Source organism: Caretta caretta, chromosome 2 (genome assembly GCF_965140235.1).
Source record: "Caretta caretta isolate rCarCar2 chromosome 2, rCarCar1.hap1, whole genome shotgun sequence".
Classification (NCBI taxonomy): Eukaryota; Metazoa; Chordata; order Testudines; family Cheloniidae; genus Caretta; species Caretta caretta.
Genome location: NC_134207.1, coordinates 41,524,135 through 41,538,298, shown reverse-complemented (window position 1 = coordinate 41,538,298; position 14,164 = coordinate 41,524,135). Strand labels below are relative to the sequence as shown.

The 14,164-nt window shown below is 42.8% G+C and overlaps 1 protein-coding gene across 1 annotated transcript in view; it reads left to right on the top strand.

Moving 5' to 3' along the window:
- Positions 1-14,164, top strand: part of MTDH (metadherin) — a 52,566-nt gene that overhangs the window by 15,393 nt on the left and 23,009 nt on the right. The window contains exons 3-6 of the mRNA XM_048841300.2: positions 8,211-8,295; positions 8,925-9,104; positions 10,654-10,722; positions 13,393-13,644. Of these exons, the coding sequence (XP_048697257.1) occupies positions 8,211-8,295; positions 8,925-9,104; positions 10,654-10,722; positions 13,393-13,644 (586 nt within the window). The remainder of the gene's footprint in view (positions 1-8,210; positions 8,296-8,924; positions 9,105-10,653; positions 10,723-13,392; positions 13,645-14,164) is intronic.

Sequence of the window (14,164 nt, the reverse complement as noted above, 5' to 3'; positions counted from 1 at the left end):
TCGGCTTAGAGAAGTAAACTGAGACTACAAGTTAAGTGTGTTTTCCATATCTAAAAAGACATGGCGTACATCGTTTTTTTTTTGTATTGGTGCGCCTCTTGTGTTTCTGAGATTCTTTGCTGTCTTTCTCTTCAGGGGCCATGAACCTCCATTATTCCTTGAAAATGGTTACAGTTTTCTGCTTCTCATCACTGCTAGCATCTCCAGTATGGTCTTGTACTGAAGATGCATGTGTACTGTCTTCAATTTTGCCACTTCCCTCTTCATTCTTCTTCTCTGCCTTGTTCAATTACACAAGAGCAAAAAATAAGTGATTCAACTTAATTTGCCATACATGTCTGCCATTCACTGGAAAGTGACAAACTAGAGCAAATGGAAAACTCCTTAAAACTTCATAGCTAGTTTTATTTGCAAGCTTGGAAAAAATGTATCCTCTTGAATCAGTACTTATGGTGGGGAAGGAAAGCTTATTTTTACATTCTTTATTTTCCTGTGTATAGAGGCCCACACATCTGCTTGATTTTTAAGGTTTTTTTGCTAATTTGCCAAGTTCTTAATGTATAGTTCAGCTGATGGTAGAGCCAAGATTGGCAGCCTTCTGTGCACAGAAGGTGATCATTTAGAATGAATAAAACCTGTATTTTGTACAGTCATGCACCTCCTGACTGTTTTAGTCAGTGATATAATTGAGATGGTGACTGATGTTAGAAACCTTGACTGAGCTTGGCAGGTGTGGAAAAAGTAGATATGTACCATGTTCCAGTAATTGATATTAGGAAAGCAAAGATGATAAACTTCTGATTTATTTATTAAATCCTTGTGTACAGCAACATAAATTCCCTATTTGTAAGGCTCTATAAAAACATTTAATGTGACTTTTTCATAGAAAAGCTGGATGTAAAATTTGGATTTCTAATACTCTAATCAGTTTTTTTTAATGGAATTGTAGAATTTTTATGCAAGTTCATAGAATCATAGAATATCAGGGTTGGAAGGGACCTCAAGAGGTCATCTAGTCCAGCCCCCTGCTCAAAGCAGGACCAATCCCCAACTAAATCATCCCAGCCAGGGCTTTGTCAAGCCTGACCTTAAAAATATCTAAGGAAGGATATTCCACCACCTCCCTAGGTAATGCATTCCAGTGTTTCACCACCCTCCTAGTGAAAAAGTTTTTCCTAATATCCAACCTGAACCTCCCCCGCTGCAACTTGGAGTTCTTGTGACCATGTAGGCCTTTTTATTATTAATGTTTGTCATTTAACTTTTCATGCTGTATTTTGAAGGTCATGGGTCAAGCAGGGGGCAGTTGGGTTTGTGTCCTCTTTTGGAGGTGTGGGGGGATGATGACTGTAGAGACGGAATGGGGGGGACTGTTAAAGCAAAGCAGAAAAAAGCCTTTTTTTAAGTGTTTAAGTCCTTTTTTGCCTGGAAGATTTTGATGTCTAGAGAACTTCTGAAATAATGACCTCACAAGAGCCAGCAGTAGAAGTTGAGCAGTTAAGGGGAATTGGTTTATAGTCTGTTTACTCCCTTTTTTTTTTTGTTTTTGGAACACCTATTGGTGCTCACTAGAACTGGCTAGTCAAAGTTTTTCAAAAGTTTATTTTTTTTTGGTTAAAAAAAAATTCCTTTTCAAAGTTGGAAATTTTTGAAAGATCCCCCTTCTGTCAGATGCAACAAGTTGTAACTCTTTTTAACATTAACTACCCTTTTTTATCCTTAGTTATATGCTTTCTTATAAAATAGTAGTTTTTCACTTAAATAGTAGTTTAAGAATATGTACAGTATTCTCAGTTGTGTAGGAACTAGTCCCCTAACCCAGCTGGGTTATTTTTCTCTATACCTAATTTAGTTTATTACGGAAGCAAATGCAAGGAAAAAGAAATGTTTGAAACTTACCCTTGTTCTTTTGCTGGGGGAGGGAAGATATGGAGAGGAGTCAGTAGCCCTCCCATACTCAGTGCTTGGTGGCCAGTTACTGAACAAGTGATCCTTCTGCCTTATAGTTAAGGCTTTGTTTTAGTCAGGGGTATTTTTAGTAAACGTCATGGACAGGTCACGGTCAATAAACAAAAATTCACTTCCCGTGACTTGTCCATGACTTCTACTGTATGCCCTGGACTAAATCTTGGTGGGGGAGCAGCCTGGGCATGCGCGGCCTGGGACCCACACTGGTGCTGTGTGGGTGGTGGCGTGTGGCCCGGGACTCCTGTTGGTGCTGGGTGGGAGGGTGGGGGTTTGCTGGGGCCAACAGGCTACATACCTGGCTCCGTGCCTCCCCGGAAGTGGGGACATCCCCCCTAGCTCAGCTCCTAGACAGAGGCATGGCCAGGCAGCTCTGTGTTTCACAGCTCCCATTGGCCAGGAACCATGGCCAATGAGAGCTGTGGGGGGCGGTGCCTTCACACAGAGGCAGCGCGCAGAGCTGCCTGGCCACACCTCCGGCTAGGAGCTGAGCGAGGGGGATGTTGCTGCATCTGAGGAGCCCCCTAGGTAAGCGCTGCCCAGAGCCTGCCTCACCCCGTACTGTGCTCCAACCCCCTCCCACACCCAAACTCCTGCTGCTGCTGGGGGAGGAGGGTGCAGTGGCCCGAGACGGCCGCAGTAGCAGCCAGTGGGCCTGGCATGGGCTGCTTTAGCTGCCCCCAGGCCAGGCGCACCAACCACTGAAGAAACCATAGAGGTAACAGAAAGTCACAGAATCTGTGACTTCTGTGACCTCCGTGACAAACTTGCAGCCTTACTTATAGTTAGACTTGGCAGGACTCTATTTAAATCCACAGATGTCAGTTAATGTCAGTTTCAGCTTACACTGAAATGGATGAAAAAAACCCAATCAGTAACAGTTGGTGTGAGTGCAGCTCCCCCCTACTCCCTCACCTAGCGCCTGCAGGGATCAGGTGTCAGCAGCCATGTAGGGAGCCCTGCAGTCACAGGAGTGAGGGAATAGGGCCATGACAGTGGAGCTACTGAGGGTTCCCTGTATTGCTAGGGACATTGGATCCCTGCCACCCCAAGGTGAGGGGAAGGCTCTGGTGCTAGCAGAGCAGAGACCCTGGCCAAGGCTGCCAGGAGGAGGAGGAGCAGCCTCTGGCTGTGTGGAGGCCACCTTTTTGATCAATGGCTCCTGCCCAGGGATAGAGCCATTCAGCAGCAGGGTGGCCTTCCCCGTGGTAGGGGGTTCATCCTCTTCTTCCTCCACTCTGCTACACCAGAGCCTTCCCCACACCTTGTGCCTGCAGGGATTGGGTGCTTGTGGTCCTGTGGCAGCATAGAGAGCCTTCTGCATGTCTGCTGTCACATCCCTGCTCTCACCAGCTGGGAGTGCAAAGGGTCCCTTCTCTGCTCCACCAGGATTGTAGCTTTTCTTGCACCTTATCTCTGCAGAGATTGGGTGTCACTGATCCTGTGACAATGCAGAGAGCCCTCTACAACCTCACTGTCATGGGAGTGAGGGAGCGGCCATGACAGAAGGGCTGCAGAGGACTCCTTCCATGTCCACAGAGCCAGTGACATCCGGTCCCTGTAGGCCCAAGGTGTGGGGGCAGTTGGAGGGAGCCCTCTGCAGCTCTGCTGTCATGGCCCTGCTCACTCAGTCACTCAGCCAGAAGTGAGAGAGCCATCCCCAGGCAGGAACTGTACAGCAGTGAGGTGATCTCCTCTGTGACCAGGGGCTCATCATCCTCGTTGCAGGCCTGGCTAGGGGTCTGCTCCTCCAGCCAGGACTGCAGCCTCCCTTGCATCTCGCACCCAGGTGTCCTGGGCCTCTCAGCCATGCTGAGAGCCCTTTGTAGCCCCACTGTCAGTGCTGTCCTAATCCCAATACTACCCTCCTTAATTTTCCACAACTGTAAAAATAAAAATTATTAAAAATTAAAAAAATCTATATGGTTGAAATTACAAAAAATAAAAATCTAGTTCTACCAAGCCTATATATAATTTACTTTCTGGACCCATTACGTCTTTGCTCTGATAACACTGGAAGTTTAGGGCTTCCCTGGTGGAATGCATCAGTTAACTCAAGGTGTTTCTTTGCATAGATTTATATAGTCTGAGGCAAAAAGGGACCATTCAATGATGTAATCTGACTTTTGTATATCGCAGGCCATAAAATTTCATCCAGTTTAAATTATCTGGCTCAACACAGGTATTTAGCTAATGCATGTTCCAGAAAGTCTCAATTGGAAGACTACAAAAGATGAAGAATGTGTTTGCCTTGGTAGTTTGTACAGTGTTTACTCTTGGGGGAATTCTGTGCCACTGTGCAATGCAGAATGTTGCAGAAATTAATGTGTGCGCAGAATTTCCTTTCTCCCACAGAAATGGACTGTAGTGCTGATGGTCACCACTAGGGGGTTCTGGACCCCGCAGAACCCAGCTTGAATCATAGAATATCAGGGTTGGAAGGGATCTCAGGAGGTCATCTAGTCCAACCCCCTGCTCAAAGCAGGACCGATCCCCAACTAAATCATCCCAGCCAGGGCTTTGTCAAGCCTGACCTTAAAAACTTCTAAGGAAGGAGATTCTACCACCTCCCTAGTTAACGCATTCCAGTGTTTCACCACCCTCCTAGTGAAAAAGTTTTTCCTAATATCCAACCTAAACCTCCCCCACTGCAACTTGAGACCATTACTCCTTGTCCTCTTCTACCACTGAGAATAGTCTAGAGCCATCCTCTTTGGAACCCCCTTTCAGGTAGTTGAAAGCAGCTATCAAATCCCCCCTCATTCTTCTCTTCCATAGACTAAACATCCCCAGTTCCCTCAGCCTCTCCTCGTAAGTCATGTGTTCCAGTCCCCTAATCATTTTTGTTGCCCTCCGCTGGACTCTTTCCAATTTTTCCACATCCTTCTTGTAGTGTGGGGCCCAAAACTGGACACAGTACTCCAGATGAGGCCTCACCAGTGTCAAATAGAGGGGAACGATCACGTCTCTCGATCTGCTGGCAATGCCCCTACTTGTACATCCCAAAATGCCGTTGACCTTCTTGGCAACAAGGGCACACTGACTCATATCCAGCTTCTCGTCCACTGTAACCCCTAGGTCCTTTTCTGCAGAACTGCTGCCTAGCCCTTCAGTCCCTAGTCTGTAGTGGTGCATCAGATTCTTCCATCCTAAGTGCAGGACTCTGTACTTGTCCTTGTTGAACCTCATCAGATTTCTTTTGGCCCAATCCTCCAATTTGTCTAGGTCCTTCAGTATCCTATCCCTGCCCTCCAGCGTATCTACCTCTCCTCCCAGGTTAGTGTCATCTACAAATTTGCTGAGGGTGCAATCCACACCATCCTCCAGATCATTTATGAAGATATTGAACAAAACCGGCCCCAGGACCGACCCTTGGGGCACTCCACTTGATACCAGCTGCCAAGTAGACATGGAGCCATTGATCACTACCCGTTGAGCCCGACAATCTAGCCAACTTTCTATCCACCTTATATTCCATTCATCCAACCCATACTACTTTAACTTGCTGGCAAGAATACTGTGGGAGACCGTGTCAAAAGCTTCGATAAGTCAAGGAAAAACACGTCCACTGTTTTCCCTTCATCCACAGAACCAGTTATCTCCTCATAGAAGGCAATTAGATTAGTCAGGCATGACTTGCCCTTGGTGAATCCATGCTGACTGTTCCTGATCACTTTCCTCTCCTCTAAGTGTTTCGGAATTGATTCCTTGAGGACCTGCTCCATGATTTTTCCAGGGACTGAGGTGAGGCTGACTGGCCTGTAGTTCCCAGGATCTTCCTCCTTCCCTTTTTTAAAGATGGGCACTAAATTAGCCTTTTTCCAGTCGTCCGGGACTTCCCCCGATCGCCATGAGTTTTCAAAGATAATGGCCAATGGCTCTGCAATCACATCTGCCAACTCCTTTAGCACTCTCGGATGCAGCGCATCCGGCCCCATGGACTTGTGAACGTCCAGCTTTTCTAAATAGTCCCAAACCACTTCTTTCTCCACAGAGGGCTGGTCACCTCCTCCCCATGCTGTGCTGCCCAGTGCAGTAGTCTGGGAGCTGACCTTGTTTGTGAAGACAGAGGCAAAAAAAGCATTAGTTTTTTCCACACCCTTTGTCACTAGGTTGCCTCCCTCATTCAGTAAGGGGCCCACACTTTCCTTGACTTTCTTCTTGTTGCCAACATACCTGAAGAAACCCTTCTTGTTACTCTTAACATCTCTTGCTAGCTGCAACTCCAGGTGTGAGTTGGCCTTCCTGATTTCACTCCTGCATGCCTGAGCAATATTTTTATACTCATCCCTGGTCATTTGTCCAATCTTCCACTTCTTGTAAGCTTCTTTTTTGTATTTAAGATCAGCAAGGATTTCACTGTAAAGCCAAGCTGGTCGCCTGCCATATTTACTATTCTTTCTACACATCGAGATGGCTTGTCCCTGTAACCTCAATAAGGATTCTTTAAAATACAGCCAGCTCTCCTGGACTCCTTTCCCCCTCATGTTGTTCTCCCAGGGGATCTTGCCCATCAGTTCCCTGAGGGAGTCAGTCTGCTTTTCTGAAGTCCAGGGTCCGTATTCTGCTGCTTTCCTTTCTTCCTTGTGTCGGGATCCTGAACTCGACCATCTCATGGTCACTGCCTCCCAGGTTCCCATCCACTTTTGCTTCCCCTACTAATTCTTCCCGGTTTGTGAGCAGCAGGTCAAGAAGAGCTCTGCCCCTAGTTGGTTCCTCCAGCACTTGCACCAGGAAATTGTCCCCTACATTTTCCAAAAACTTCCTTGCACATAGAAGACACTGCTAGGGAGAGGGGGAGGGAGCTAGAGCGTTCCTGGCAGCTTCAGTTCCCAGCATGCCCTGAGGGAAGGAGACAGGCTTGCATGGAGTTTCCTTTCTCCCTCTGGATACCTGGGCTCTGGGGGGGAAGGGGTGTGTGTGTATCTGGGCAAGGGGAGCCCCATGGTTGGACTCTGGAGGAAAGGGGGTTTTGGGTGTATTGGCTGAGGGAGCACCGTGGCTGGGCCCTGGGAGGGAGGAGTTGTGGGTGTCTGCCCTTCCGGCTGGGCTGTGTGGGGGGAGGAGGCAGAGAAACAGGAACTGGGTTGTCATAGGGGTTTCTTTAAATCTATTCCTGGGGGAATTTTTGTGTATGTCTGTATTGTTACAGACATACTTGCTGACAGGTATTTTGAAATAAATTCCCAAAGTAATTGAAACTGGTGTGATTATGTAGTGTTTTGAAAAATAAAATTTGCAGAATTTTAAAATATTGTGTGCAGAATTTTTATTTTGCAGAATGACCCCAGGAGTAAGTGTTTAAAAAAATTGTGCCTGCTTTCTAATTTGAATTTGTCTGGCTTCAGCTTCCAGCAGTTGGTTCCTGTTATGTGTTTCTCTATGTGATTACAGAGCCCTTTAGTACTTGTCATTTTCTCCCAGTGAAGGTACTTAGACGTAATCAAATGACCTCTGTCTTCTTTTGACCAACTAATCACTGTGCTCTTTAAGTCTCTCACTGTAAAGCATTTTCTCCAGCCCTTGAATCGTTTTTGTGCTTCCTTCCTGCATTGTCCAATTTTTCAACATCTTTTTTAAAATGTGGACAGAAGACCTGCACGCTGTATTCCAGTATCTGACTCACTAATGCCATATACAGAAGTAAAATCACTTTTCTGCTTCTGCTTACTATTTCCTTGTGTGTTTATCTGAGGAATGTGTTAGACCTTTTGGTCACTGTGTTGCACTGGGAGCCCATTTTGAGTTGCTTATGCTCTGACCCCTAAATCATTGTGTTCCAGGATACAGCCCCCCATTTTGTAGGTATGACCTGCAGTCCTTGTTTCTAGGTGTAAAACTTTGCATTTAACTGTATTAAAATGCATTTTGTTTTAATGGGTCCAGCCTATCAAGCAATCCAGATTGCTCTGTATGACTGGCCTATCCTCACTTGCCATTCCTCCAGTCTGTCATTCACAGATTTTGTCAGCAATGGTTTGGGGATTTTTTGCTCTATTTAAATATTAAAAAATAGAGCAAAAAAACGTTTCCTCCCCCCCCTCCCCCTTCATACAGAAGAAATGTTTCCTAAAAGCCACTACTTTGGAACTAACCAATAGGTTAATCTTGCAAAGTAGATTTTCCATTTCTAATCTGTAAATATCTTTTAATTCTTACAATTTATAACAATATTTTCTTAATACCTGTAATAGAAACATTTAGTTTCTTTAACATAAGGCTGAATTATTGCTTTTTTATTTTAGTCAAAAAAGAATAAAAAGAAATCAAAGGGAGATGCTAAAACAGTTCAGGACCTGTCACGTCTTGATGGAAAAGAAGCAGATGAAGGTACAAAGAACAGCATTGATAAGGCAATGCACTAGGCTAAAATGTCTCACATGCTATCTAAGATTTACTTGCTTAAATATATCATAACAAAATTAATTAGTTGATGTCCTAATCTTAAATCGGATATGTGGTCATGTAGTGGTTACTACCTGGTGAAATGTTCTTAGATTAACAGTGTTTGCATGCTGAATATTTGAAAATCCAGGATTTCTGGAACAGAAAAAGTTAAGAAAAGTAGCTTCAGAACTGGAGTTTGGCAATTTGATCTGTGAATGTTGGATTATAAGGGTTGACAAATACTAAAATTGTTCATCTGAGGCAATCGACCTACATTTTTATTCTACCTGAAGTGTTGTGGCTCATATGGTTTGAGTGGTTGTAAAAACAAAATACTACTATTTTCGCATCCGGAAAAAGGACATACTGACTCTTCAAGCATGCCGTTTAAACTCTTACATGTAAAGTTCAGTCACTCTACCCTTGTTCTCACCTTTACCTATTAGTTTCAATCTATCTTTTTACTAACTCTTAAAAAATTAAACTTGGTTCCTAGTTACATTTTAGCTGGGTTATTCTTTTACCATTGTATTACTCACTTAATGCCATTTTTATTTATGGGAATATTTTAGGAGCTTGGGAAACTAAAATCAGTAACCGTGAGAAAAGGCAGCAGCGTAAGCGTGACAAGGTACTGACTGATGCTGGTCCAATAGAACCAAATCTCCCTGGGATGGAAAATGCAGTTACAGTAGCCACTGAACAACTAATACCTGCACCATCTTTTCCACTTGGTCCCAGAAAAAATAAAGGTATGATTTTGTAGAAAGAAAGAACACTTGAAAAGTAAGCAGTGTTCACTTTAGAAATGCATTATAATAGGAGGAGGATATATCTATGTAAAGGATATTGGAACTGGAAGTTGTAATACTTTGTGTGGATTTAAGGAATCAAGGGTGGAGGAAAAGCTAAAAACAGCATTTAACAGAAGATACTTGGGTCCATGCTTTCAGCTGGAGCAGGTGAGAACTGTAAAGCCTTGTGCCTCTTGGAACCTATGAAGTGTCCCTCAGTCAGGTACCTAGACTGGCCCCTTCCCACCACTATCCATGTTCTTTTCTGACTGTGTTGGGGAAGATTTTTCTTGTTTCACAGATCATCCCTGTTTTTTTTTGTTTTTTGGGGTTTTTTTGTTGTTTTTGTTTTTGACAGATCCCAATGGTTTTATGGCAAACCTCTTCTCACCCTTCCTTTCCCTTCCTGGTCAGTCAGTTTCCTATTAAACTCCTCTCCCCCCCCCCCCCTTCCACCACCATACCAGTTCCACTTTGGGCATTGTTTGTATAACTGATGGTACCACAGCTTCATCAGTTTCCCCAGCCCCACAAGAAGAGCAGAAACACACCATTTTGTTAGCCGACTAGGTAACAGATTTCCTCTAGGCAGTCTGGTACCTGTTGATGCACCTGAGTGCCTAATTAAACAAAGAACAATGCATCAAGTGTTGTGCCATAGCAGCAGAAAGCTTGAGCCTAGCTGCTCTCTCGTGCTTTGCTACATTACATTCACATTCTGACTTCGACTCCTTAAATCGTTGATGCCTCAGATCCTTGTTTCTTCTTTGGTCAGAGCTTGTTTCTGTCCTGACTGAATGCACTGTCATTGCCCTTGAGTACTATGTCAGTTGTTTTCCCTTTGTCACTGCAGGCATGTAGGAAGTAAGGCAACCAAGCAACTTCAAGAAATGTTGACTGTAACTGTATTGTGATCTTTATGGACATAGATTACAGTAGTCATTAATCTGAGCAGGGACCATGGCAGTGTGTAGTGCACCATCAGTTCTCAGATGTCACCTTGCACCAGGTTAATTTGAAAGGAGTTCAGCTGCATCTACAGAGCTGCCTGGGTTAGGTAAGAGGTAGAAACAGCGGTTTCCTTTTGTAGTAATATCTAGAAGAGGCTAGCAGAGGTGTTTGCAATGAAATGACCTCTTCCACCTGGTCTGGGCATGGTGCTCATGAGCACTGGAAAAATAGCTGGGCTCCTTTCAAATTAACTCTTTCTTAAACTGAATTAAAAGCCAATTAGGGTTCCTTGATTTAAATTGAGGTATCTAAACTGGCTATAAATCAAATAGCCTTTGTGGTTAAATGCCCATATTTTTGGTTTTAATATAGTGTCTGAAAATTTGCTGTATTTGCAAATTTCTCCTTCGGTTTAGGATGTAAATATTTTTTGCCTGTTAATGATCGTTAAAGCGCTGATCCTCTGAAGTAAAATTTGACCCTTGGTAATGAATACTTACTATAGATGCATGTAATGAGATGTACAATGGTTTGTAAAGACTTTCTCTTTAATCAGGTGATACAATTCTGAATGTTCAAGTTAGCAGCTCTAAATCTGCAAAGGGAGATTCAACAATTCAGCAAGGTAAAAGGATTTATGACTAGTGTGCATGCTAACTTGTTAATTTTGAGTAATAGTTTCCTAATACAGAACTAGAACTCCAACTGGTCAGAGTGCAGGATGCTGTGCAGTTCATGATTTAGAACTTTTTTCTCAGTTATGCAATTGCTTGCTCTTCAGTTGTGGGTGTCTGGTTTGCATAATCATTGTACAGTTATTTCTCAATAACAGTACATTGGCTATACAGACTCTTTACCCCTAGTTACTCTAATAATATTGCCGTACTGTTCCTAGAATTTTTACGCTGTTTATACCTGGTATAAAAATTACTACTGAGTAAACCACAAACATGCGTGTCTTGGAACAATATTTGGGGACTGTCCAGAGCAGCCTTAACAGTGTTAACTCATTAACTTGAGAAAGTGAACAAGTTTCCTAAAGTAAATAAATAAAATATAAGCCTCAACATATTTGCTTTGAGTTAGAGACACCGGTCCTGATTCTAAGGAAATCTGATATGCAGTTTGGCACAAACAGGTCATTTGGCACCTAAATACCACAATAGTGGGCATATGTAGATTTTGCACATGCAAATACCTGTTGGTGCATGGAATTACTATAATTTTAGCCCAACTCTCTGAAAATTAGGCTCAAATTAAGCCTAAACACTCAAACATAAGATTTTATATAGTTAGTCTTTCTGGTAAGAGAAGCTGATTGAAGAACATTTGGGAAACTGTTTGGCATTGTCTAATCCAGATGGTAACTATTTAAGTCTGTAGTATAACTGATTACATTTACAGGAGAATGTGAAGCTAGCTGGAGGATGTAACTGTGACCACATATAGTCCATGTAGTCTGGCAGATCAACATTATGTTGAATTATAAGAGATGTCATCCAGCAGAAAGCAGTTCTGTTGCTGTCAATCCTTCAGAGCTTTGCTTCACAAGCAAGCTGCTGCTGCTGTGCAGCACTGCTAGAGAAGAAGATATATATGTGATAAGGAGATTATTTGATTAAGGTTCTTGTACTATATGCATTAAAGTCCACCTTCTTGGCACCCATAGCGTTCCAGAAGGGCAGCCTGTTGCAGTAGTGACTGTGGTCATCTTCAAGGCTAGGGTATTAGACTGTGGATATTTTTATGCTGTACTAGACAGGGAAGAAAACAAAGTTTAAGGGGAAGAACATGAAATATTTGTCCCTAAGTTTTCAGATTTGATGAGGCCAATACTTATTTGCCCTTTTCAATTTGGAAAGCTCCCGACTCTTCATATGGGATTTTTTCACTAGGCTTACTTGCTGAATAAAATGGAAACCTTCCTCCATCCCATCCTATCTCTGAACTGCCAGAAGGGGCTTCTCACAGCTCTCTCAATTGCTGCGTCCCCGGTGGAAGGGGCAAGGGAGATGACATGTTGTTTTTTTGTCAGAGACACAGCTCTTGACAGGGCTAGAGGTCCCCTTTTTTAATGCATGAGGGAGAAGAAATAGTGGGTAGGAAGTAGCAGCCCTTTAAGGGAGAGAAGAGTACAGAAAGGGAGGCACAGCCTTCTGATGTTGCCTCCTGTTTCTCCAGCTATGAGAGTGAAGGGGCACTACTCATCAGAACCAGAGGACCGAGAGACAGAGTAGCTGCCCCTCTTCCATGTCCCATGTAGAGAAGCTGCCTCAATGTCCTATTTTGGCTCTCTTCTTTATGTCCCTCCTGGCTCCTGCGGTGGTTCCTGACATCAGTACTCCCTCCTCTCATTTCTTTGTGTTCTTTTCATCCCAAACAGTGTTGCAGCATTGTTTAAAAAGTTCATTTTTCTGCTGTCAGACAAGAGCTGTGTCTCTGACAAACTATATCCAGAATATAGTTCCTTTTCAGTTGTGTACGTACAGGTTAGGATGTTCTGCTTTACTGGTTTCATTCTTATGAGCATGCAAGAGTATTTAAATACTCAAGAATTGGGCCGGTTCATAGATTTGCTACTAACCTTGCTAGAATCTAAACGCTTAATACCCAGGATTCTCATTTGTTTAGCATACTTTGTTGTAAAGTGCCATTTTTGCTTATTGCAATATGTAAATATCACAACACGCTGCTATATTGGAATCTGAGTTCTACACCTAGGCCTGTTAGGAGAACTATGCACTGCTGTCTCTTGTCCCCCAAAAGCTGCCTGAAAGAATGTTATTGACTGACTTTGGAGAGAGCAGTGTTTAGCCACCGCCGCTAGGAAGAAAGTGGAGCAAAAGAAGGGCGTGGAGCAAAAAAGGATATACTGAAGGCCTGCTAACCATGAATGGGGGAGGGGAAAAAAGGGCAAAAAAATAGAATCCTGTCCTCTAACATTACAGGAGAAAGGCAGAGTGTTAAAACAGTTTCAGTTTCTTCACAGGAGTGGAGCATAAAGGCAGAGGTGAGGGACATGTGATAGAAGTGTTAACATTTGAAACATGAGTGGTTCTGTAGATCTAACTTTAGACATTTCAGCCTTAACAAGTTCACCTCTTTTAGAGGCTAAGAGATTTATTGTAACAATTCATAACTTGTGTTAAAACAGTCTTGCAACTACATATGATTCTGGTATCTAATATTTAGTTGTTCCTGACCAAAATTCAATAATGAACTTAATTTTTTTATTTTCAAGTAATATTTTAACTCTTCATCCAGTTACTTTTTTATCATGTTTTTATTTTTTAAGTTTCTTCAGGGTTGAATGAAAGCCCTACTGTAAATGGAGGAAATTGGAATGAGAAGTCTGGAAAAATCTCCTCAGAGATCAGTGCAGGTGAGGAGAAATGGACATCTGTTCCATCAACTACAGCAGGGAAGAGGAAGACTGAGACATCTGCTTGGGGTCAGGACACTGGAGATGCTAGTGGAAATGGAAAAGATTGGAGTGTATCCCTTGTGAGCAGGTCCTGGGGAGAGCGTAGTTTGTTCCCTACCATTGGTAAGTATTGCTCCATGCGAGCATTCTTGCACCTTTTAGTAAAGGTAAAACAATGTTAGGATTCTTACAAAATCACAATTATGTTTTTAATCTTGTTGCTGTTTAGTATACAGTTATTTTCATGGTTAATATTGATTGAGTCCTGGTATTTTAGGAAAATAATCTAGTTCAGCTGCTTTGAACTGCTATATTTTATATTTGTAACAAATTTAATTTGTTACAGGTTGTTAATTATGGGGAAATGTGTTTTCCCTACAGTCATGTAGCAAACTGCCTACCCTACCCCAAAGTAGAACTAAAAATCTGTAGTGTAAAAATGTAAAAGTACTTGGTTGAGAGCCTTGTGGATATTTTTTTTTATTATTTTTTAGTCATTCATATTTTTTAAAGCGGTGTCTAATGAATTCCGAATCCAAGGCATTTTCAACTTGATCACAAAGAAATTCCAATTTCAGTTATGTAAACATTTGTTTACTAATGTTCATTAAATGTTTGTCTTTATTGGGATTTGTTGAGGCTT